Source organism: Fusarium sambucinum, chromosome III, assembly GCF_050947815.1.
Source record: "Fusarium sambucinum isolate potato_lamoka chromosome III, whole genome shotgun sequence".
In the NCBI taxonomy this organism is placed as follows: Eukaryota; Fungi; Ascomycota; class Sordariomycetes; order Hypocreales; family Nectriaceae; genus Fusarium; species Fusarium sambucinum.
In genome coordinates this window covers 956,056-981,271 of record NC_139292.1, presented here as the reverse complement: position 1 = coordinate 981,271, position 25,216 = coordinate 956,056, and the positions used below count along the sequence as shown (strand labels likewise).

Below are 25,216 nucleotides of genomic sequence, written 5' to 3'. Positions count from 1 at the left end.
CATTGTTTCCTCCTCTTCATATCGGCAGGTAAGATGGTCTCTTGGGTTTAGGTACAAAATAAACTATATAACTTATACCTAGCCTAAGGAGCATAGAGTGACCTACTAATGTTGTCCCTTATGCCTGAAGCGGCCAACTGACGCCATAAGGATCTAACAAAGTCATCGCCCAAAGCTCATGTTAACCCTGACGTCTCTTTTGAGTATCCGCACCCAAGTAGTCAATAGGGTTTCGGCACAGCGGGCAAGTATTCTGGTTACTGCTCTGGAACCATTTGTATAAACAAGTCCTGTGGAACAAGTTCTTGCATGTCGTGCATCGCTTATCCGGCATGCGCTTATCCGTCGAAATAATACTGTAGCAAATAGCACACTCGCTCTGGCCCTTGAGAGCACCGATAATGTTTCGCTTGAACACTTGTAGACCATCGATAATGTTGCCGTTGGAAAAGGTAATGACACCCTGCGTAGTCATTATCCAGCTCTGCCATTTCTTTTCGTTGACGGCGACACGGTTGAGACTCTGCACGACGACATTCTCGATGGGGTAGTTTTGTGGGATTTTGATGGAGATGGCGGCTTGGCTTTCGTCAACTTCGTAGCCAGCTATGATTTCTCGGGCGGCGCGAGCGACGCGCACAACAAGTTCTTGCTCGTCCATAGCGGGCGGTTCTTGTGTGTCAGCCCACTGCTGCACTTCGTCAAGGGCATCTGCGATGATAAGAGGGGAAAAGTATTTGGTCGTCCAGGATTCGACGGCAATTCGTGTCTGCTTGGATCGACAGTCGATATACCACGCTCTAAACAAGCCAGGAGTGTACCTGTGTAGGAGATAAAAGATGTGGACCAACAACCATTGCATGTTCTTCTCCTCCGGTTCCGATTCTGCCAGTTTGACATCGTAATCCTGAATATGTTCGGAAGCAAGGTTGATCTTTTCGAGCTTGAGAGGATGCGCGGCCGAGTGTCCGAGGACATCAAACATAAAGTCCAGCAACGGTGCTACGTAGTTGTCTTGCTTGAGGTTTTCGTTAAAGTCGTTGCGGATCTTAAACGACGACGTCGAGTAAGCGTCGAATACGAGCTTCCAGGATAGGAGGTATGATCGGATGGATGAGGGAAACTCTGCGAGCATTTCGTCCGAGTACTTTTCGAGCGTGGGAGCATCGAGTAGAAGCGACAGGAGTTCGTCGGGTAGTCGAGCATCTATAAATGTTAGTAGTTGAATCATTTGCACAAGTCTTCAACATACCTGTCTTGTCCAGCATGGCGTCAATCGAATTTTGCTGTTGCTGCTCGGGAAGAGCCTTGTGAAGCAGATTATACGCAGCTGTTTGTATATCACGCGAATCCGATGCCACCAGGCCAAAGATATCGGACAGATCAGGGACTTGGCGGATAGAAATCTTCTCGACTTCCCTACAAAGCATAGCATCCACAATCTCCAAAGGCTGAGAAGTGGTCTCCCGAGGGAGTCGTAGGAGCTCGATTAAAGCTCTAGGCTTAGCGCTTGCAAACTCCTTGAGGGCATCTTCAAGATCGTCGTTGGGTTCCGGAAGAGATTCAATAGCCTTGTATAGCTTCAGTGAAGAGTGAATAAATGGGAGAGCCTCGTCTAGCTCAAACTCGTGGGCGCGGTTCCATAGCGAAATGCAAAACTCGATTGCCTTTTCCCAGTATGAACCATAGACGTCTTTCATGCATGGGAGTAGCTTGTTGAGAGACCGACAAATCTCGGCGCAAAGGGCAGGGCTCAAGGTCTCGGGCTCATCAAGCCATGAAGTAATCTGTCGGACAGCAAAAACGATTCGGTTGTTAGCCACAGGCAGCTCACCCGCTTCGTAAATTTGAGCACAAGACGAAAGCAAGACCAGAGTCATCAGGGTCTTGTCGCTCTCCGCTTTGGCGCCTGCAATCTCGCTTACAACTCTATTGCAAAAGGTGTTGGCTGCCTTGGAGGGTTGAAGAGTCTCGCCAAACCCGGCAATGATGGCAGACGCAAGTAGGACTGTCGTGGGGCCAACCTTGAGGACGTCGGGCTTTAGAAGAGCATCCTCGAACCCGGATGATGCTCCGTGTGCCTCTGCCAAGAATTGCACAAGCTCGCTGAGTGCCCTTGCACTGTATAAGCCTCTGGGGGTCAAGTCTTTTGAGTGCTCGGTTAACAGGTCGATCAATTCTTGAATGATTGGCTTTTCCTCAGCCGAGTCGCTCCAGACTTTTGCGTCAGCCGCCAGATCGTTTAGGACTCCACGCGTCTTGGAGACAAATTCTTCAGCTTGAGCACTTGATTCAGCATGTTTGAGAGTTTGCCATAATCGGTTCTCCTCTATGCAAGTGATTTGGTCGGAAATGAGCTGCACGGTCAAGCACTGAAGGTAGAGAAGTTCGAGTTGGAAAGGCTTTGGCAGTTGTGATAGCGGGAGTCTTTCGGATAGACGTGACACGTAAAGGGCCATTCGTGCGGGAATAGCACGTCCTTTTCTATCTCGGTGAACTCGGAGTTGCGTGGATCGAGGTGTTCCCTTTACTAATGTAGAAGCGCCACCGGTACTGTTGGTGATGGATAGCGAAGGGTTCACAGACAGTTCCAGGAACGGCGCCAGCTCCTTCATCCACACGTTGGTGCTTGGGAAGAGTTCCTCGGATGGGATATCGCTCGAAGCGGCACTTTGCGCTTGAGAAACCAATGTGTCGATACTATGAGCATGTTAGCTTGGTCGACTGTACGATACGAGCAACCTACTCCAGAGATTGTGTTCCCGCTCGTTCGAGGTTAGCTTGAACGACGGCAACAACAGGCAACTTGCCATCCGTATGACCGTCCAGCAGAGTACGGATAGCAGTGGCCTTGGAAGAAATCGCAGAGTCGTCAAGTTCAGATAGACCCAGGAGCAGTGCGACCAGAGTCGTGTGGACGCGATCGTCTCGAGAAAGCAACTCGGGTCGGCCCTTGGCGGTAATCTCCAAAGCTTGAAGTGTGGACTCTGTCTTCTGGGGGTCCTTCTCGAGAATTTCGACAAGTGCTTGCACAAGCTCTCGGTAATTGCTATCGGTTAAAGTCTGGTATGTAACAGCAGCCTCCAATAGTTCCCAATCGTTGCTGTTTCCAACTGCGAGTAGTACAGCCTGGCCGATAATGTGCTTTTGCAAGTCCATGTTACCCTTGGCAAGGACGGCTCCTCTGTCGTTCGAAATGAGAGATGCAAGGGCAGCGTCGCGTGCTGGCTCGGATGGTAGATCAAGCACAGCCTCAACCCAAGAGTTCCAGATGGGCGCGAATTGAGTAGATACAGATCCAAGTAGGTGGAGAGAGGAGAGCAGGTAGCGGGAAGAGGGGGAAGAGATTGCTTTGGCAGCATCGTCTCGAGCCATTGACGTGAAGAATGCTGAGAGTCTTGTAATGCCATCATCATGAAAGAGGCGAGGGGACATGCTTAGAGCGTACTCGATGGTGCGCGCCGCGCCAAAAGGTTTTAGGTTGCGACTCTCCAGAAGAGTGATACACTGGTTGATGGCCTTGAGAGACGGTTCAGCCGTGTGGTCGGGGACGGCATCTGACTCGGCAATCTTGTCCTCAATCTGACCAACAAGACCAAACCATCGTCGGCCTTCCTCTGAAATCTTTTCCTGGGACTGTTGGTACTCTCGAGACACTTCAGGTAGGGATCCAGAAATCTTGGCACAAAAGATGCTGGCGAGTCGGTTCCATTCCTCTTCAGAGGCAGACACAACAGACGGAGAAGCTTGAACAGTGGCGATATATGCTTCCACAAGCACAGATATAGCATTCGGACCCATTGGGATGGCGACAGTCTTTTCTGATACTGAGAAAAGGAATTGCTCAATAAGAGGAAACAGGTGTTCTTGTACAAAAGGTAATTGGTCGTCGGCGGGTAGATTCTTTAGCAGTCGCTTAGCGGTATCGATGAAGCACTTCCATGCAAATGAGGTGTTCGTTCGTGGTTCTTCGCGATGTGTAATTCCTGACTTGAGAGATGACAAAAGTTGTGAGGCAACCTCGGGCGTGATCAGGTCAGATGGCAGAACCATCAACAATTGGTCGAGATACTCCCAGAACTTCGGTGGGCTTCCCTGCGATCCCTTGGAGATGAATGCTTGCATTCTACCCAGAGCTGACTTTGGTCCGGTGGTGACCTTTCCTGTGGACCAAACATCGGGGTACTTTTGTGTCATTTTTGTCAAGGCTCGTACATACTCCAAAGCCGAACCAGCTTGGTTGGTCTTGAGACCCCCAGTGATAAAGGCCTGCTTGACCTTTGTGTCGTCGGCGTATGGTAGCTTTCGTTCGATCGAAGCAAAGAGAAGTTGGCATACAGTCTTTCGGACTGCTGAGTCGTTGTAGGTGATTGTCTTCCAGACGCTTTCCTCTGCGAAGTAGTCATCGTATCGTGATTGTAGCTTCTCCAGGTTACTTTGCTCGACTTTTTGCAATAGACCCAAGACAAGAGATAAACTGGCAGTAACAACTCGAAAGTACTTGGCCTCGGCGTCTTCGGCTGTCGTAGAGCGTTCGTCGCTAAGGGTATCTTGTGTTTCCTGAATAGCATCAATGGCGTAGTCAAGGATCTGGGCCTGGCACTTGTTCCAAAACGCAATGACCTTTTCAGGGGTGTTGAGAAATGGGGTTAGACCATCGCTAGCAGCTCTGGCTACCACGCGGTCGCGATCATACAAACCAGCAAGCCATGCGCCGACGATCTTTGGTAGGTGCCGCTCAAATCTCTTGCGCGCGGACTTCATAAGCTCGAATTGAAGATTATGCGTAAGCTCGCGGACTCGACGTGAGTTGTCTATCGATGTGCGAGGATATATTTGGACCTGTCGAGTATAAGTTACTGCCATCTCTAGGTTTGTGTCTTACTAACCCAAACGTCCAGGATGCCCTCTTCTACCCCGCCATCCTTCTCAAATGGGTGAGCTTGAACATGAGCTAATAGCTCCTCGAGTGCCTTGGCCTTGGTGGTGCTGTCCTTCTTTAACACATTCTTCAATGACACAACAACATTTGGGTCGGAGACAGCTGAGAATGACGGAGGTTCGGCAAGGTACGACAGGGAGGTTCCGGAGGCTGCGGTGCCAAAGCCTCCAAAGCCGGAGCGGGGTCCTTCAAAACCACGGCCGGCAGATTTCCCTTGTGACTTCTTCATGGTTATGATTCTCGGTAAAATGCAGTCCAAGTATGTTGGGGAAACAAATACAAAAGGAGAATGTACGTGTCCGGCCGCTCGGCTGATGGCGCTCTAAATTGGCAGAAGCTTGCAAGGCTGATGATGATATCAAATTTGGTGGTGAGGGACCGAGTGATGTCACATGGAAGCACGGACCGTGGTTGGTTTAGTGGGGATCGTGTCGTTTGAAAGAGCCTCACTTAAAACTCGATGAAAAGAATGAATGACGATGCGATTTGACAATTGAAGATCGTTTCGTTTTATAGTGATTGAAATTTCACATTTATTTTGAATTGCGCATCGTGAACCTTGCTTATCGAGCCCTTCGCCGAAGACACTGTTGCCGCTTACTTGACTCACGCCGAGCTTCCCCAGTCATCAACTGCGGATCGTGAAGATGGGGCAATCACTGAGTTTTACGTCGAGAACCTGGTTATGGGAAGAGTAAACCTCAAGTAAAATACGGTCCTGAGAATCATTGACATTCCTATTTTGAGACAAGTGGTTCGATCTGAGAATCACAGTCCCCTGAGTGTATTGAAGCATTTGCTGAGACATGTAACCTTAAACGACAAAGTTCATTGAGCGCTCAACGTTAGTAATGGTATCTCTTTTCGGTTCGTTTCTCAATTACTTAGGTTCAAACACAGAGACCGTATCCTTATTTCAGCTGTCGTGACGTGTTGAATCTATCTTACCATCCATGCGAGACAGCCAGCTGTGTGGCAGAAACAACCAGACAAACCATGCGAAACAATGGTAAAGAATGGTAAAGAATGCTCGAGTATTGTTGACCAGGCTCTTCTTTACATACCCTATATGCAATCTTACTTTGCTAGTAGCGATTAAGCTAACGTCTAATCAGCCGATTGAACCCCTGTAATTATCCCAGGTTCTTAAAGCGTCGACTTACGGATACAGACGCCAAGTTTGGCGATTCCGCTAGCACTCGCTTCCATCACGGAAGTCACTTTAGCCATAAATGATAAATGGTGAGAGTTGCTCGTGTGCCAGGAAATGGAACGATGCAAGAGAAACTTCTGCTCAACAAACAGTGTAATGTCGACCTCTGCCGCTTCGCACTTGACAAAAGAAAGTAAAGAATGCTGACTGCTTGACATTCAGCTACTTGGTAATTGATCGCCGCTGCATGTGAGAGTCACGTATCCCTCTTGGTGTCTCTCGTTTCAGTGAACTAGGCCCGGACATCCTGCGATTGGACACGCTGGTACGAGGATAATTGACTTGTTTGATCACCGCCGCATGCGCCATTTAATCCAGGACAACAAACAAAGACGGCTTCAGTTTACCGTATCAGACGGTCCAGACCACCGACTGGCGTGATAAGGACAGCAATCTCTTCGAGTTAGCCAACGCCGGATACTGTTTGTCCGCTTCTGTCCTTTCCGTTTCAACATAGCCGCATTGTGTTCAATGCCTGCTTCCGTTAGCCCTGAGTCTGCATGTCTTAGGGGTTCAAAGCCACAAGACCCTAGTCTCTGATAAGCCGAGGACACAATCCTTGTTGCCTCATCTGTGCCATTGATGAGTGAAGATTGTCCGCCAGAGGATCAACAAAGTAACCGCTTCTGGTACTCACGATAGCTACAAGTTACTGTAGCAAAGCTGAACTTTATCCTCAAGCCAAGTTGTACAAGATCTCTCGGTGAGAAGTGTACCCATCATGGTTGTTCAGCAGGGGCTTAGGGGCATCTGCGAGCTTGACGTCAACGGCTGTTGCACGAGCGGGACATCGTCCACTTGCCGCTTCGGGTTTGACGCTGACTCCCCCGCAAATGGACGGCTAGTGGGTCGTTGTACGCTCTGTAACCCCGGCAGGACAGGGCAGGTTCCAGTTTGTTGCAGGCTGGTAAGACATGACTTTGGATGCTTTGCCTGAGCCGGCTTGAGACACGTTTGCGGTGTTTAACTTATGCTTTGCTTGTGAAGTTTGAATGCACAAACACAATACTACAGGCCACAAGAGGCGTTAGACACGAGTCACAACAGTTCCTCGTGTAACTGTATCACGGCGTCACCAAGAAGCTCTCATCCAAGCTCTATCCAATTGTATCACATCTCACAGTGCCGTTTCCCTTAAATCCCCTCTTTTCCTGGGCATGTCCTCTCCACTCCCCCAACTTTACAGTGGCCCCACTTATCTTCTCCCCGGCTTATTGAACCTCAGGTTGTCCCTGCCTCATCGTGTGTTGTCGTTTGCTGCTTCCGTTCCATCCATGTTGTTTTAAGGTGCTGGTTCCCCTCATGTAGCCTGTTTGTTTCTCTCTTCATTCCCTAGTCTCACATTATCCTTTGGTTCAACTCATGCTCGCATCCGTTCAATTATCATCGTGTTAGTCGCTGTCTCACAAGATACGACGTCTTCAGTTTCAATCACACATCGTATGCCTTGTGAGCTCTTGTAGGAACACCAGGATCGTCACTGGGTTGATTGCCCTCAATATCTTTCCGGTGAGTTGAGTATTGTGCATGCCCGCAAGCAGCATACACACTTGTCTTACTCGGCAATATACTGACCTTGAGACAGCTAATTAGAACAACATCTCAAACTCACGATGCTGGCCGCCACGCGTATCTGGACGAGTGAGAAGCTCCTCCAGAGTCGACCACATACCTCGAACGTGTTTATCTCTACTGTCTCATTACAATCAAGATGCAATCACAGGAGCTTCTCTTCTGCGTTTGAGTCGCCCACACTTTCCGAACATAGAAGCACACGTGGTTCTATACAACCTGCCTCGTTGACTCGCAATGTCTCTTGGGAGCATCGATCAAGAGTTGCATTCAGGAAAGCTATCAAGGGCTTCAACCAGCCTAATCCAAGCAAGTTTATTGGTGCCGAACAAGTCAAGGCATGGTTGGACGACCTTACTGGTGCTCGGCCTGGGGCAGGTATCGAGGATGTGGAAAGAAGTGCTATCGACCACTTACTGCGCGGTGATGACAAAGCCAATATTCGCAAAGCCACATTAACCAATGGTCACCACTTCGCTGGCCTACGTCCAAACGAGAAGACAGCCGGCGGTGTATATACCGAGGACACCACTATCGACCCGATTACAAATCGGCGAGTTCCCAAAGCTCCCAAGACGAACGCTCCCAAGACGGCTCCGAAGCCACGATATGACGATCTGGAAGCCTATAAGCCGATCGACTTTGTCAAAGCGACCGCGGAAGCTGACTCTGCTCCCAAGTACGACGATCTGGACAAGTACAAGCCCACTAAGGATGTGAAGAAGCCAGAAACTGCCGAACCCAAGTACGATGATCTTGACAAGTACAAACCTGAGATCGACGAGACATCTACAAAGGAGCAGGCTGTCGAATATGACGACCTCGATAAATATGGTCCTGTCAAGCACAATGAACCCGATGGTCAACAAAAGCCGACTACTGAAGAAGATTCCAAGAAATACAACGACCTTGACAAGTACGCTTCAGCCAATATCGACAGCCCCCTTGCTCAGCGTCAATTGACAGCGGAAGAAAAGTTCAAGGCCTACCAAGATTTGGACCAGTACAAGCCAATCTACTGGAACGAACCCGATGGCCTCAAAGCGCAGTCTGCTGAAGAATTGTCCAAAGACTATGATGACCTCAACGAGTACAAGGCGGTTTACTGGAACGAGCCAGATGGTCTCCGTGAGCGCACAGCAGAAGAGGCTTCCAAGGATTACAAGGATGTTGGTTCATATGGACCGGTCCAATGGAGCGAGCCTGACGGTCTGCGTCGTTTAACTCCTGAGGAAGAGTCTAAGAAGTACGACGATTTGGACAATTACAAGAACCCGTTCGAGGCTAGTAAAACAGCCCTCAAGGCTCATGCGAAGGCCCAGCTTGACACTACTATGCGAGGTAAGCCTCTAGCCTCCAAGGTCGATGCTCCTGTCGAGGACTTTGCAAGCAAGTACGACGATCTCCATCTATATGGACCTGTTCGCTGGAACGAACCGGATGGTCTCCGAAAGCTCACCCCAGAAGAGCTATCAAAGAACTATGACGACCTTCACCTGTATGGTGCTGTCAGATGGAACGAGCCTGACGGCCTGAGACGCCCTACCACCGAGGAAAAGTCCAAGAGCTACAAGGATACACAGCTCTATGCAACTCGGGACTTATCCCCCCCAATCTCACGCGTTCATCCCGAGGAGGCTTCCAAGGCGTATAAGGACCTCCCAGGATACCGTCACTATGCGAATGCTGACGCTGCTCCCCGCATCCACCCCGAGGAAGCCTCGAAGCAATACGCTGATTTGGATGCTTATGCTTCTTTTGAGAACGATGCGCCCCAGGTCAAGGAAACCAAGCAGTACAAGGATCCGCACAAGTATCCCTCTGCTGGATACGAAGAGACCACCCGGCAGCATGTCCACCCTGAAGAGTTGACCAAGGCCTACACGGATCTTGGCAGCTACAGACCAACCGAGTTTGTTTCACAGGCTCAGGCATACCCCGTTCATCCCGAGGAAGCCTCCAAGGTCTACCAGGATTTGCACAAGTATACTGCAGTTCGTCACAATGAACCAAATGGTAATATCTCAATCCCTCTGGATGAAGTCGCCCGCGGCCTCCGAGAGTTCGATTCCAAGGCAGGTTCCCAAACATCCCCGGACTCAACATCAAAAGCTTATTGTGGAACCCCGAACAGGTCTATTCCAGACTCTATGGAAACTAACGTCCGAATGGACGATTCTGGAAGTGCCGAGACGATCCGAGCTGCTGTCCTACGTAGAGCTCACCAAAACAGCAAACGGGTCAGGAGCCAAGAGACCAGCGATTTCAAAGCTGGGCGTACGTTGACCGGCAATTATGCTCGGGACTTTCCAGATGAGTTTGCGGCATCGTGGAGCAAGAGTAACTCGTCATCCAAATCAACACTGTTACCAAACAACAATGGGTCATCTGGGGAACAGATCACAACTGCCATTGAAGACAACGAGGAGCTTGCATCTATGGACGAGAGCTTTCCAATGGAGGGAACGCGTCTTCAACCCGCATTAGATCGGCCGGGCAATGCGCACAAGGACTCTTATTCATACAAGCCCCAAGGGTTACAGACCAGCTATTCAAAAGAATGTGGTAAATCGACCCTGCCTGTTTGGGAGAAACACTACGAGCCTAAGTCCGAATCACCAAAGACCGAGGTGTCCAACGCTTCTTCATACACGATACTTGCTTTCGATCCGGCTTCCAAGATGATGAACGTGGCGAAAACCAAGTCAAACGTTGACGACAACAAACCCCCAATGTCCCTTCCTGCGGCACTTCTCCTTTTAGCAGAGCCTGCCAAGTTCTTCCCATTCGTTCAAGCGCTCGAGAAACAAGGCTATGAAGTGGTTTCAGGCGGTCGCCAGATGCTCGTTTTCCGTGAAGTACGACCACCGTCGGAGGATACTAGTTTTCACCCCCTTGATGAGCTACTCCGTCACGGCGGAGTCTTTCCTACCACAGATGGAGAGATGTCCCAGAGCTCCAGACGTCGAAGAAACTCTGACGAACGCAAAAAGAAGATGGGATTTGGTCGCAAAGTTCTTGTGGGAACTGTTGGTATTGCAGGAGGAGCCTTTGCAACGGCCAATTTGGTGGAATATTTGAGTACGAAGGGGATAAGACCGGAGACTAAGCAGACTCGACAGGTCTAGTTCCCCGACGATGGTGTTATTTATGGGCAGCTTCAAGGACTATTGTTTCCGGGGTTGTAAACTCGAGGAAAGCGTCTACGGGTTGTTTTTTGTTTTGGAGTTGGGTAGCGAATATGGGGACGAGATTGCTATCACCCTTGAGCGATTGTTTCTTTTGTGGGTTAATTAGGGATGCGCAAGTACGCATGCACAACATGGAGCTTTGGAGTCAAGATACCTCGGCATATCATTTTCACATTATATAGTTACGAATACAAACACGTTCGTTTATTACTTGCGTCATTCTTGCGCTGTCATTGCAGCTTTAGTAGTACAATTTTCACCTTGATCTCATTGCCGTCCCTTGCCATTATGTCCTCATTTCATCAATACCATCACTCAAGCACTGTCACGCTCTGTGAATCCGGGCCCCGTATTGACCTGCCCAATCTTGTCCATGTGCATCTTATGCTTTCGTTCCTCAGGACTCCAGCTCTGTCGACGTTGAAATGAAGGTGTCCAGCTATTCGTGTGGCGCATGCAACGGTCGGCACCAGCTTGAGCGGATGGGGAAGTTGGAACTGCAGATTCCGACGTCAGCTTGGAAAGAATGACGAGTTTGTATTGTGTACCTTCGGATGGGGGAGAAGTTTGGGTTGTAGTGGATATGGCTGTTGGTTGACGATCCATGTTGAAGCTTATTTTGAACAGATACTTTTTGATGATGATAGTGTTTGGTGGTGATGTGTCTCTTTATAGGTTGTTTGTTGTAGTTGGTATGAAGAGTGTTGCTACAGTTCAAGTCAATGTCTTGGACTAAAACCCCTCCTTCCTCAAGAGACCAAGCTCATATTTATAAACAAAAGCTCATCATGCACCACCACCGGTCGGAAGCTCATGCACATGCTCATCATCGTAACCCCTCTTCAGCTTCACATGCATGGTTAGAGGTGGCGACAAAGTGGCCTGATGGAGGGAGCGGAATTGTTTAATTGAGGTGACGTTGAGGCGTGATAATTTTGGGGTTTTTAGAGTTTGGGGATCGAGTATTGGGATGTTGATCGTGTGCTTTACCACTGTGAACGAGTGATTATGCGGACGGATGGATGCAACGAGGTGGTTACAATGCATTATGTGTATGGGTTGAGGGGTTGATCAGTACTCCAGGTAAAAGCGTACTCAAGATGCAGTCCCGGTGTATCTGAAATTGACTGCTGGAAGCATAAGAGACGAAATTAGCAGGTCACTTTATGCTCTTTTGACTATAGATCATAGACTACTTATTTTTATACCCTAAAACTTAGGAGTAGGCAGCACATCTTGCAAACAAATCAACTATGGAGTACTACAGAGCCAGTTGACACTCTGGGGTACCCCAATCTTCAGGTCGAGTGCCTCTCGTTCGTTGGTGGAATCATCATCACCCTACATCAAATCTAGACTCCAATTCGACCTCATGATCCATCAGATCATCCACCAACGACATCAACATCTTCACATGAATGGTTAAAAGTGTCTGATCAACAGGGGTAATAGTAATAGTTTCCATTGGGCTTATCCTCTTGTTACAATGTCATACAACCATCAAAACAAACAAACGCTAACCCTTGCCTTTTCTGACAGGCTCCAAAACATTTATCTATATGCCTCATTTCCACACAAAGCATACTTCTTCCCTTTTGATGGTCCAACCCTTTCCCTTTCAACTCCATCATGCAGAAACACTTTATACGCCCATGCTATGCAGTTTGATAGAGACCACTGTGAATCAAGAAAAATAACAACAAACAATTGGGGAAGGGATAAAAATGGGGGTATACAGCAAAAAAAGACATCCACCACCGTGTAATAGAAAAGAACAATAAACTTTGTCGTCGAGAGCTGCGTAAACTCATTTCTCGGAGTGAAATTCGTATGTACGTAAAGGGCGAGTGAATTAAGGAGTTTTGGGTCGCTTCCAGTAGTATTGCTGTTACGTTGTTAGCTTGGAGATCAATGTGAAGTGAAGCGAGGGTACAAACCTTGTGCTGCTTGCGACAAGCTCGGAGGCTGGGCTTGCGTAGACCATCAGTAACAGCAAGGCGTCGCTGCTGGTCGTCGTCGTGTTCGGGGACGTAGTAGTACTCGCTCTCGAGAGGCTTGCCAGCTGCGTCCTTGCCCTGGCGCTTGATGATGCCAATGCAGGGTGTGCTCTCAATGACATCGCGGAGATCATCTCTAGTGATACCTCGCTTCTCCTCGACAGGGAGATGGGCCATGATGGTGGACAGAGGTGTCGAAGACAGACGCGAGAAAGCAAGCTGGTTGACGACATGGTTGGCAACGGCAGGGTTGGTCTCAAAAGACATCTTGGTCTCGGGGGTAGGAGTAGGAGAAGAGACGCGAGGGGGTGAAGAGAGAGGAGACTCTGTTCTGGCGTGCTGCTTTCGTGGAGATTGGGGAGCAGTGGGAATCTGGCGAGGAGCGAATAGATCAGAAGCGACGTCGCTGTGAAGAGCACGTTTGGCGCCCTTGAAGAGCTTGGGAGACTTTGTAGTTATCGAAGCCAACCGGCAAGAAATGTCAGCGCCAAAGGGACCGAAAGAGTGGATGATGGGATCGTTCTCCTCATCGGGGTCCTCTTCTTCAACTTCATCGCCGACTTCACTACTGAAGCTGGCAGTCACGTCGGTGCACATACTGACATTGATGCTGGAGGAATCGAGCTTATCTGAAAGTCCATGATCGGCATCATCTTCGTAGATTTCAATGTCACGCTGCCCGGGTAGCAAGGCCTGGAGACGACGAGAGCTGGAGAGGCTGGCAGGCGTGGGGCTCTCGGGCGATGCAATACGAGAAGCTCGGCGGGGAGGAGAAGACTGGAAAATAGCCTGAGCACGAGATTGGCAGGGAGGAGAGTCCCAAGTGGCGTCAGAAATATGGTCATGAACCTTCTTGGGCCATTGAACAAGAACACGTGAGTTCTGGACGTCAATTATAATCTCGGAACCCTCGGTCTCGCTGGTGAAACTATCGCCCTTGAAAAGCTCCCAAGTACGGCCCTGGCTGTGCAGCTTGAGACCATTCCAGCCATTGCAGATAATCTCAATCTTGCTGGGCTCGAGACTGGCGGCAGCAACGTAGCGAGCCTTGACGTGGACACGTGAAACAAGACGGTCGGCGGAAATCTGATAGTGGGACGAGTTGGAGGATCGACCCATGACAAGAGTCTCGCCGTTTTCCGACAGTTCAACGGCGGGGACGGCAGCAAGCGGGGCTCGCTCGGAAGCGGATGTGGCCCGTTGAGGCGGGGAACTCGACAAGATACCCGTGCTCGACGTCGGGACGGGAGTAGGATACTTGAGGTGAGCACGAGAACGGCCGGTTCCCGAGCCAGATCCCAGATTCTGTCGCTTCACGGGTCGTGGGAGGTTTGGTGGTGAGGACGATAGAGGCTCAAAGGGCGGGAGAAGAGTCGGAGCGGAACGCTTAGATCCAGCGAGCGAGCAGGACCTCATTGTTGGAAGAGTAGGCGAGGCAGAAGTGCCTTTTCGTGGTGATGAACCGAGAGAGTCCATATTGTGATTCGTATCGAAAGGTCGATGATCTCAAGGTCGAGTATTGGACTAGATCGCGTCTAGAAGGGTCAAGACGAGAGACCCAACACGCGTAAGGATCTGTATTGGAATATCGGTTCCAATTCGAGATAAAGAGTTAATCTTGGTGTTTCCCTCTTTCCTTTTTCCTTCCTTATTCCTTGGACGAAAAGTCTTGATGAAAGATCGAGTCTCGGTGGAACGATGGATGACGACACGAAAGGCGGTCTAGTTAATCAGTAGTAGACTCGTTGCAATAGGTGATAGAACGAGCTTGATGATGAGGTCGTAGATAGAGAAAACAAGTGGTAAGCAACTTTTCGAGGAAAAGATGTTTTTGTAGGAGAGTCGGATCGAAGAAGTGAGCAAGAGTCGTGTGTGTGCGTGGTGTGCCTTTTTGGTGGTGGGAGGTATTTAAGGTGACCCGCTCCACTCACGCGGGAACGCGGCCAAGCGTAAAGGTGTACTTTGCGCGCATCCGTGATTTTTGGCGTTGGCGTTTTTGTGCAGTGCTTCAGTGGGATGGTTCTATAAATTAGAGGATCAAGCATAACTTATAGCGGAGATGTGCAGAACAATATAGGGGTACTTTACGCGACTCAGGCCCGCGTTGAGTGGGTGGGCTATCGATAAGGATGACGTCCACTAGACGCGCTGAGTTATAGTGGCTGCGTTGAGGCTTGAGCTTTATAAACTGGGAATATCCTTGGCATTACAGGAGAATGTCTCAAATTTATTCCGTTGCTATTTTTTTCTTTTCTCTGAGACATTGTGTTTTAATTGCGTTCCTTTAATACCAGTTAATCATGTTAATCATGATATTTTCTTTCATCTTGTTGAGTGAGAGTGGACCAAATTGCTGCAAGCCAACCTCTCGTTTAAACCTCCAATTTCTTCTAAACACGTCTCCACCAACAGATTCCCAGGTTCTTTGTTGAAACTGCTCTAGGTTCGCGTCTCGTCTCTTCCAGACCAATCTTTAGTCGGAAAATGTCCTAGCATTATTTCTATTCGTTCCTGTGCAAGTAATATTAAACTCGCAAGCTAGGAGTACTCCATTTAGTTTAGGGCTTTACATGGAGTATCCCGTCTTTACGTGGAGCGAGTTGACATCAGTTTTGCTTCATGGGACCATTGCGATTTTGTTTTTGAATCAATTTAGTCATTGGATTCGATTTTATAAAGACCAAAAGTCAATGACTTAATCGGCACTCGTTGACCACTTTGGTTGAGGTTGCTGTAGTAATCACCATAGCGACTGACTTCTGGAATGTCTTTGTTCGCCCTTCGATCGATGCGGTCCGCGCTACTCGTCATCTCATTTTGTCACGGTGACTACTTGTGCAATTTATCGCGTTCCTTTCAAGCTTCAAGACTCATTAAACGTGCCCCACGTAAGATCTAGGCACGAGTGATAAGGTGTGAAATTGTTACATGGGTGGAGAGATACCCTACAACACCACCAATTGACAATGCATTTGCACATTTACGGTCCAATTCGCAGAGAGTACAAAGTCCCATTGTCAATTCAGTTAAAATATTTAATTTTTATAAATATCTCATGATTTTTCGCTGCTAAAAACGACCTGGTAGGCCGACTGACCATTCCATGTAAAAGTTCACGATAGCTTCATTCCAAAACCAAGTCAAATGTCCTCACAAACGACCCCATTACAAGTCAATCAACCAACAACTGCTTGATCTATTCGCATCCCTGTGGGACGATTGGGTGGCGTGCATATCTCACACTGGCTCGAACTGACCCTTTTTACGTTCTGTATCGTCCTTCGCTTACATGTGGCCAGCTTGTGGTTCCTGTAAATGTGGCAATATTCAGTAGAATGCAAGATGTCAATGAGGTTGTTGCAATCCCTGCAGCGGATGCTTGTAGCGTAGTGAATACACATTGTGGTTAAGTTGTTAGCATGGATAAGATACCGTGTGTTTGTTCTGGTGTTTGTTCGTTTGTTCAAGAGACTGGGTGGCATTCTGCAGCGGCGGAAGACAGTATTTATATACATAATATACAGACATGTTCGTTAGATAGGATATCACAGCCGAGTGTCAAGGAGCTATCACGAAGCATTTAGATGCACCACCATATCACCGAGTCAAGATCTCAGGGTATCAGAACAATTGATCGCTAGTAGCATAAGGAACGGACGAAATTAGTAGGTAAGTTTATGCTATTCAGACTAACCTTAGGCCATTTATTTATGTACCCTAAGAATTAGGAAGCCGACTTTTCTGCTACCTACTGGAAAGGGCATCATGGCACTCTGCAGTGGCTTTGAATCTAAGGGGAGTAGATTGTTGAGATAGAGGCAACAGCTACTAATAGCCATCTTCCATCCAATACGATGCTGTGAGATCCTCACTGGTACTTCAACTCAGTTCTGATATAACCCTCTATGCTTCCACGGCCTACCTTCACCTCACCATCATTGAGACCCATTGATCTCAGGATCCTCCTCAAAACAAAAGACATACTCCTTCTTCTTGAACCGATCCCCCTCAAAGGTAATCCGCGTACCGTCATTCAACCCAGCCCGAGCCCGCGCCACATACGCATTCACCTTTGTTCTCGCATGAGCAAGCCAAATCGCAGCATTGTACGCATCAACAAAGCTGACCTCGAGGTTGTTGTAATCTTCCACAAGCTCCTCTTTGACAATAGACATGGCGAGGCCGCGCTTCTTCTTTATCCAGCTTCGTCGAACTGGCTTGCCGTCGGCATCGCACCACAGAAAACCATGGTCGCCGTCGCCGATGCGTTTGATCATGATGTAGGCTTTGGCGTTTTTCTTGCGGTTGTTGGAGAGAACGCCGCCATCTTCGATGGGGAGGTCTTGGGCGATTTTGCCGACTTCAATGGAGGCGTCGGTGAAAGTATGAGTTTGGAGGGTGGGCATGACAACGGGGTCTCCAAAGTTCCAGTCTTGCATGACTACGTCGTAGAGCTCTACGAGGCCTTCGAGGCCCATTGTCCGGAGGGACTCGCGATCTTGAGTGATCTCGGTAGGGGCTGACATTGTGAGGCTGGGTGGTGTGAGTAATTGTATCGTGACAAACCGAGTGACTTACTGACTCTATGCTCGGTCTGTGCCTTGTAGATGAAAAGCTTGAAGGGTAATTCTGATGCAGTTGGGCGTTGCCTTATCCATATGCCTGAAGGCCACTCAGCAATCCAGCATCGCCAAACATTCAGGCCCACCAACTGCATTTAACAATAGGGAAATGCACATCAAACAATGCTAACTAAATTTATTCATGATAAAAAAGTCAACCACTCAGTCAAGGAATGAGAAGAAAATAGCACGTCAGTTTATGATGTTTAGGCAAGGGATTTAGGCCATTTATTTTTATGCCCTAAGGCTTGGAGCTGCCTCCTCGAGCAATTGATGCAACACATGCACATAGACTCGTCGCCACAAACATAAAAAAGGCACACAATATAATGGTAATCGTAATTGTACTAATTAATATCTACAGGGAATAGGTATAACATAACTCATACATCGTAAAAGCACACTTAAGCCTCAACAAGGGTAACCTTGGTCTCCTCCTTCAAGTCTCTGCTGCTGAATCCAACACGAATGGTAAACTCTCCCTCAGGAATGACCCACTGCTGAGAAACAACATCCCAGTAGCTGAGATCACGGCGCATCAGCTCAAAGCTGACATTCTTGCTCTCGCCAGCCTCAAGGAAGACCTTCTCGAAACCACGGAGCTGCTTGGGAGGAGTACCCTTGGGAGCGCTCTCGGGGAAGGTGACGTAGAGCTGAGGAACGGTAGCACCATCAACCTTGCCGCTGTTGGTGACAGAGACAGTAACGTTGTAGACGGTCTCCCAGAGGGCGGGGTTGCCACCGGGCTGGACGGGGAGAGCCTCGGGCATGGCGGTGATGTCGTCGGCGAGAGGCTCAGCGGAGATGTCGGAGAGCTCAAAGGTGGAGTAAGACAGACCGAAACCAAACTCGTAGCGGACAGAGATGTTCTGGGAGTCAAAGTATCGGTAGTCAATCTCGAGCTTCTCCTCGAACCACGACTGCCAATCGTCGGTACCGGTGGTGTTGATGGCAGTGGTGGGAGGGGCGTTGTAGTCGGTGCCGTTGAAAGCAATGGTGTATGGGAGACGACCGGAGGGGTTGACATCACCGTAGAGGAGGTCGACAAGAGAGTTGCCAGACTCCTGACCGGGGAAGTGGGCGGCGAGGATGGCAGTAACATTGGGGTGGTCGGCCCAAGGAAGGGTGTTGATACCAGAAGAGTGAGTGACAACGATGGTGTTGTTGCAAGACTTGGCGACAGACCTGACAACATCGTCACCGTCCCAGTCAACGCTGAGGTGTCCACGATCACCACCCTCCTCAGCCCAAGTCTTGAGGAAGACAAGGCAGGCATCAGGAACAGCAGGGATCCAGAGGTCAGTGACGTTGGAGGTAGCAATGAGGGTGTTGTTCAACCACTGCTGGACAAGAGTACCGTCCTGCTTAGCACGAGCGTTGATGGCAGTAAGAGGAGAGACGAGGTAGGTAAGACGACCAGTTCCGGAACCACCACCAGCGACAAGAGTACCAAACTCGTAGTCCTTCTGGTTGAGGAAACCCTCAGTGATATCACCAGCATCGTTGCCAAAGACAGCAATGGACTTGGGCTTCTTGAGGGGAAGTGCGTTCTTCTCGTTCTTGAGGAGGACGGTGGACTCGGCGCCGTGCTTGCGGATCAGGTCGCCGTGGTCACCACGGACGTCACGGCTGCGCTCGCCGGTAAAGTTGAACTCCTTGAGCCAGGTGCTTCGGGGAGAGAAGGTGTTGAGGTCGCCGCTGGACTCGTCGACAGAGGGGAACTCCTCGCTGTCCTGGCCGAGCCAGAAGTAAGGAGCCATGATTCGCATGATCATGTCATCGACACGGGCCTCCTCGAGGGTGCCGTTGGTCACGGCGTTGGTCAGGTTACCACCGAAGAAAGAACCGGCCTTCCAGTTCATGCCGTAGGAACCGATACCACCGGGCATGTCCATGTCGAGACCGCTGTTGATGGCAGCAACACCGGCGTGGGTAGCACCCCAATCGGACATGACATAACCCTGGAAACCAAGCTCGTCGCGGAGGATACCGTTCAGAATCTTGGAGTTTTGGCAGCCGTATGAGCCGTTAAGACGCTGGTAAGAGCACATGAAGCTGGCAGCCTTGGCATGGGCGGCGTTGGCAAAGGGCCAGAGGTAAAGCTCGTGCATGGTTCGGTCGTCCATGTTGGCGGAGAGGGCCTCCTCGTCGACCTCACCGACGTAGCCCTCCTTCTTGAAGGTGGGGTTTCGCATAACCTCCTGCTCGTTACCGATAAAGTGCTTGGCAGTGGCCTGAACACCGGCGTCCTGGTGACCGTTGATGGTATGTTCCATGGCGACACCAGTCAGGTAGGGGTCAGGGGAGAAACCCTCCCAGTTGCGACCAGAGTAGGCAGAGCGTCCAAGAGGACCGGCGACAGGTCCGAGAAGGACGTGAGCACCCTTGGCCTTGAACTCTTGACCCATTGCGAGACCGCGCTGGTAGAGAAGCTCCTTGTCCCATGAGGAAGCGGCGGAGACACCGGCGGGGAAGACACTGGCGTAGTCGGCGACTCGGATAGAGAGAGGGCCGTCATGGAGACAGAGACCGTTGAAACCAAGACGAGGAATGGCGATGATGTTTCCGACACAAGGACCGGGAGTTCCAGTAACCATGTCGGCCTTTTCTTCGAGGGTCAGCTTGGAGACGAACTCCTTGGCTTTGGCGAAGCCCTGTTCCCATCCCTTGCCAGTGGCATAGGCTGTGATGTTAGCAACGAATTGATGACTCTAGAGTTAAACATACTGGAAGGGAACTCGGGTGAGTGACCGTATTGTCCTAGAATGGTGGTGTTCTTGGGTTGAACCCAGCTGAAGGCCTCTTCGTCGCGACCACTACCACCAAAGTCTTGAGCATTCACACTCGCGGCCAGCAGGCCGGAGACCAGCACAGATCGAAGGCTAGCCATTGTGGAAGAAGGAGGAGAAGAGATGAATTGGCTTGTGATGATGATCTCTTTTTTGATGGTAGGCTATCGATTGAGTTTATATATCCCAGTGTCCGGTAACAGCAGGTCCGTCCCTCGGCGCATGGCCGCGCTGGCAAGAATTGTCACCCCAACAAGTGCGTCATTGTGAAAAGTTTAGCGTCGTCGACGAGCGAGTTCTCCGACGAGAGGAGCTGTGCGGGGATGGCGATGCGGAGTAGAGTTGAATGTCTTGTGATGGCATTCCCAGTTTACGAGGTGGTACCCTTGTATTCTGGGTCCCATCGGGGAACTTTACTTTGGTGAGTTTCTGCCGTGGCTTAACCGATACTACTTTTTGTCAGTCCAATAAGAATAGATGAGGAGAAGAAAGTAGAAGCATTTTGGGTATGATGGTGTCATTGTTTGGAAGAAGACCGTTCCCAGCTTTGTCTGCTAACTCGAGTTGGTCTGGTGATGTCTGTAGCCTGGGGAAGAGCAACTCCACGAGGGAGCCACAAGTTTAATAATACGGCCGTCAATACCACCGAGAATCCGAAGATTAACCAGACATTAAAAATGAGTTTTTCTCTTTCTCTTCTGCTTCCGTCGTAGTAAGAGGTCTAAAGTGCCGGGGTTTTAGTGCATCGTTGACAAGTCCGGGGGAAGAGCCGGGGTTCACTTTTCTTCTCCGCAATTGAATTCGGCCCTGTTGTGGACTCCCATGCGGAGTATTTTCAACGGACGACGACAAACTCGCCCGATATACAGAAAAAATACTTGAAAAATAGTGGTTTTGTCACGTAATCCTTGGTTCTTCCCTTGTTACTTGTTGTCCGTTTTCTCCCCCGCGAAATCACCCTACGGTAATCGGACAGCACGGCCATGCGAATCGACCCAGTGCAGTGGCCTGGTGACGCCCTAGGTTACAGTGACAGAGACATTACTTTTGGGGCTGTTTAGACCGCTTGGGCCAGGATTTGTCACTTTGGGCGTGATTGTCAGGCCTCCTATGAGCACATGAGGTTTTGGTTTTTTGTTTACGTTAACATGGCGAGACTGCCGTTCAGATCTGCCGTCTTTTTCAATGTATGTAAATGTCTCCCATCCTTTACGATGGGTATTCGGACCTTTAATACTCGATGTGCATGATTTTTGTCCTTTAACGATTCATATGGGCTGCACCAAAATGTTCGGATATACGCTTGCATCCGAGAAAAACTCAATTCATGAATCTCGTGGCTGTTGAATGCAACGGGTTGTGGCATGCTTGACTCGAGTGGATATTAGTTCTCCGCATTTATTGACTCGGAAATTAACGGTTCTATGGATGAATGTTGGAATGGCTGGTTAGGCTTCCATTGAGATGCAGAGTTTGATTTCAGTCTTGTGATCTGGATGAATGTTGGTGCATTGATGAGGCCATTACACCGTACGCAGGTCATCTCCAATGGATATCTGATCAATGCAATTTGACATTAATTCAGAAGCAATGGCATGACTTACTTAGCGTGGCTCGAACAGAGTGCTTACACTAAACGTTCACTGTAAATTTAGCGCGAACCATTGGCTTTACAGAAGATTGTAACTGGGCACCTATTAACACGGATTTTGTCAAAGAATCACGTTCAGATATCAATTGAGTTGGAGAAAAAAGAATGACTTTTATTTAAAAGAACGACATGGTATCCAACCAGAATAAGATAGTAAAACAACAGAAAAATCTTCAAAAACAATACCCTCCAGGGTAAACTTTTCCCTCTATGACGTCCGAACCAAACCTCGGCATGGTTTCCAAGAACTCGCTAGCCTCAAGTTCCCGGCTCGGCGAACCATGGACTAGATCTAAACCCAAACTGGACAACCAAATTTCTGGGGTTAGGCTGACTTACACCATGCTCAGACCCTTGCCAGAAGGGTTGCACTTGTTGCATTCAAGGCAGGAAACATACTTGGAGTTGTCCTGTACATCCTGTTGAAAACATACTTCTGAGCGACAGAGACAATTGGCAGAGGTGTAGGTGACCAAGCGGCGACAGATCTCGCAGATCATGGCGGTGGTTGTTAATTGACACATTTTGATGAGTTTGGTGAGTGATTTCGGTAAAGCTGACTGTTTGTGTTTCTGTTGTCAAAAGATGATGGTGAGGAATTTGGTATTGCTTGATGGAATTTAACTATTTATGGGACGAAAGGGAATGCTTAATACAACAAAGACATGCAGAGAACAAAAATGTGGCGTAAAGAAAAGAGTTGTCCGCGGTTGAACAAGGGGATTGTCCACAGTTAGATTCTCTGCCTTTTGTTCATGCTTGGCTACTAGAACAAGGTCCAAAGAGTCATCGCAGCAAACATTTAGATTCATGAAAGAGATTGATCTGAACAAATAATAACATGTTCAAGCACATTTCTCTATGCCGTCATCGGATCATCATGGTTTCGGCACAAAGGGGGACAAGGGACAGTATCAATGGTCGATAATGGTGGAATGTATTCATGTAACTATTCCATGCATCCGTAAGAGAAACGCTTCACAGTATCACGGCTTTGTTTAAACTAGCCATCAATACCCCAAAGACACTCAATCTATTTCCTCGGAGAAATCCTCGTCTCCAGCGTCAGCAATAGGTCGCTTCCGCTTCAATGTCTTGTCACGTTCCTCATTCTTCCGCTGACACTCTACACATTCGTCTGGACTGCAGTAGACATCTTTGAAGTGCACTCTGTCGATAAATTCGCATGTTGTGTTGTTTTTGGCTTTCAGACACTGCTTTGTGCGTATTTTGTCGGCATTGTTAACGTCACCGTAAAAGGCATGCCAGCTGTCCACGTCAGAGGAAATGAAGATGGGATCGAAAACGGCAAAGCAGCTTCTGCAGCGGTGTCTCAAAACGATTAGAATACACATGATGTTGACGATTTGAGTTGATGATGGGTTGTTGAAAGAAGAAGATATTTTGTTTATTGAATGCGGATTATTCCTTCTTTTCTTAACGTGATATGGTCCAAGTGCAGCTACAAAATATTGACTTGCCGTTTGATAAATGCAACACATAGGAGGGAGTGACCGCCCGTAGTGACTGCCATAGAAGCCAGACAGTGACTTCTTACTTGCGATACCATCTCAAGACGAATCGGTAGAATAGTATTTTTCTACTAGATTAACCAAATGAATTCTGGACTCTGATACTGATATCACGACCTGCAATTGCTACATCGTGACTTACTGACTAGCTTTGTCCTGGGGACGGTGCTCTTCAGACAACGCTTCCCCTCTTTCGCTTCTCTGCATTGTATAGTACTCATTGTTTTACCGCAGTTTCTGCCGCAGTTGCTGCAGGCCAAATTGATATCCACGATTGTGCACATGGTTGAAAGCGTTGAAAATTTGTTATGTATGCAGGCGTTTGATGCAAAGTGGGATAACGATATAAGCGGTGGGAAGTCAGGCGGAATAAACACGGGCTGGGGAGCCTTTTATAATTGTGACCAGGGGAATGATCGCTTATCTCCTCACCAGTTGAGCCTACGAGCTGAATGTGTCCCACAAGACGTTGGAATTAGATATGGCTATGGCTATGAATACCATAAGTTGTTTCTGATGCAGTACTAGATCAGACGTTGATGCACGATTGGATCTGGAAACTCATTCACTTTCACTATTATTGTATACACAATTATAAATTGAGGGACAAGTAATTCAATTGATGATTTACATACTTTGAGTCCGGTCCCGACCCTTTGTCTTCCTCGCTCTGAGACGAAGCTAAAAACTTGCTTTAGCTACATCTCAGAGCCCCATGTCCAAAGACAGTAACCAGATGTATTCTCGAAAGAATCATCTGATCATGTCCAGAACTCATCCTCTACTCATCCCCACTGCAAGTCCAACATCGTGAATGGCAGGCATGTTGGGATTCAGAAACATTGACAACCTCGCAGTCGCCAGTTCCTGCAAGCTCACATGGCTCCCAAGTGAAGTAGGAGTCGAGCACTCGGCCACAACCCTGACAGATTGTCTGGAAGTAGGTGTAGGTACACATACTGAATAGCTGTGGTAGTTTAGACTTTGTGGTGTCGTGAAATTTGCTGTAGTCTGAAAGTTTTGGTGGTATTTTCAGATGTTGTCAAATTGCTGAGCAAGTTGTTGGTTTAGAATCAGATTTAGGTTCAGGGCAGGGTGCGGGTATTTAAAGAAAATTAGAGGAGGGTTAAACATGGTTTGTAAATATTGTTCAATAGTGTTCAAATGGAAATCTTGTTGTAGGTACTTGGACAATAGATAGGTGCCCAGAGATCAGAGCTGTCTACTCTTGAACAAACGGAGGTAAATACACGTGTAGCTTCTATGTTCATACTCGAATACCAGAACAATATCCAAAACATGATCTCAGCTCATCGGTCGATTATGTACGGCCGAACATACAGAAATTGACCTGGAACAGCTAGCACTATTGATTCTCAACATGGTGAACACCATCACTTACTCTTGGTTGGTCATTGCGACCTTGAATAACGCTCAACCAGGCGCATACATTTGAGTCATTATTAATAACTGTTTCGTTACAAATTCACATTTAAATTTCATTAATTCAGGAACAAATAGTATCTCAATTGATGCTACATACTCTGAGTCAGTATAGTCCCAACCCTCATCTTCCTTGCTGAGACAATGCCAAAGACTAGTTTAAGCTACTCTCAGAGCCCCAATATTCAAAGACAATAATCAAGTTACCTTTTCAAAAGATAATGCTTGATCACGCCCAGAACTCATTCTTTAGCTACGCATTGT

The 25,216-nt window shown here is 48.5% G+C and overlaps 7 protein-coding genes across 7 annotated transcripts; 1 reads left to right on the top strand and 6 right to left on the bottom strand.

Moving 5' to 3' along the window:
* Positions 1-181: 181 nt before the first annotated feature.
* FSST1_010510 (ubiquitin-protein ligase RKR1) lies at positions 182-5,171 on the bottom strand (the record flags this gene model as incomplete). The annotated part of the gene is made up of 4 exons (XM_083233548.1): positions 182-1,206; positions 1,253-2,700; positions 2,747-4,842; positions 4,890-5,171. 4 exons carry the CDS (start codon positions 5,169-5,171, stop codon positions 182-184), a joined length of 4,851 nt encoding a protein of 1,616 aa, XP_083080206.1.
* A 2,597-nt stretch (positions 5,172-7,768) lies between these two features.
* On the top strand, positions 7,769-10,855 carry FSST1_010509 (uncharacterized protein; the record flags this gene model as incomplete). The annotated part of the gene is made up of 1 exon (XM_083233547.1): positions 7,769-10,855. The coding sequence occupies one exon, from the start codon at positions 7,769-7,771 to the stop codon at positions 10,853-10,855; it is 3,087 nt and encodes a 1,028-aa protein (XP_083080205.1).
* Positions 10,856-11,233: 378 nt separating this feature from the next.
* FSST1_010508 (uncharacterized protein) lies at positions 11,234-11,524 on the bottom strand (the record flags this gene model as incomplete). The annotated part of the gene is made up of 1 exon (XM_083233546.1): positions 11,234-11,524. One exon carries the CDS (start codon positions 11,522-11,524, stop codon positions 11,234-11,236), a length of 291 nt encoding a protein of 96 aa, XP_083080204.1.
* A 1,246-nt stretch (positions 11,525-12,770) lies between these two features.
* On the bottom strand, positions 12,771-14,391 carry FSST1_010507 (uncharacterized protein; the record flags this gene model as incomplete). Its single annotated transcript, XM_083233545.1, has 2 exons — positions 12,771-12,803; positions 12,856-14,391. 2 exons carry the CDS (start codon positions 14,389-14,391, stop codon positions 12,771-12,773), a joined length of 1,569 nt encoding a protein of 522 aa, XP_083080203.1.
* A 2,459-nt stretch (positions 14,392-16,850) lies between these two features.
* On the bottom strand, positions 16,851-17,441 carry FSST1_010506 (uncharacterized protein; the record flags this gene model as incomplete). The annotated part of the gene is made up of 1 exon (XM_083233544.1): positions 16,851-17,441. One exon carries the CDS (start codon positions 17,439-17,441, stop codon positions 16,851-16,853), a length of 591 nt encoding a protein of 196 aa, XP_083080202.1.
* Positions 17,442-17,941: 500 nt separating this feature from the next.
* FSST1_010505 (beta-glucosidase) lies at positions 17,942-20,427 on the bottom strand (the record flags this gene model as incomplete). Its single annotated transcript, XM_083233543.1, has 2 exons — positions 17,942-20,220; positions 20,265-20,427. 2 exons carry the CDS (start codon positions 20,425-20,427, stop codon positions 17,942-17,944), a joined length of 2,442 nt encoding a protein of 813 aa, XP_083080201.1.
* A 2,578-nt stretch (positions 20,428-23,005) lies between these two features.
* On the bottom strand, positions 23,006-23,332 carry FSST1_010504 (uncharacterized protein; the record flags this gene model as incomplete). Its single annotated transcript, XM_083233542.1, has 1 exon — positions 23,006-23,332. The coding sequence occupies one exon, from the start codon at positions 23,330-23,332 to the stop codon at positions 23,006-23,008; it is 327 nt and encodes a 108-aa protein (XP_083080200.1).
* Between the last annotated feature and the right edge of the window lie 1,884 nt (positions 23,333-25,216).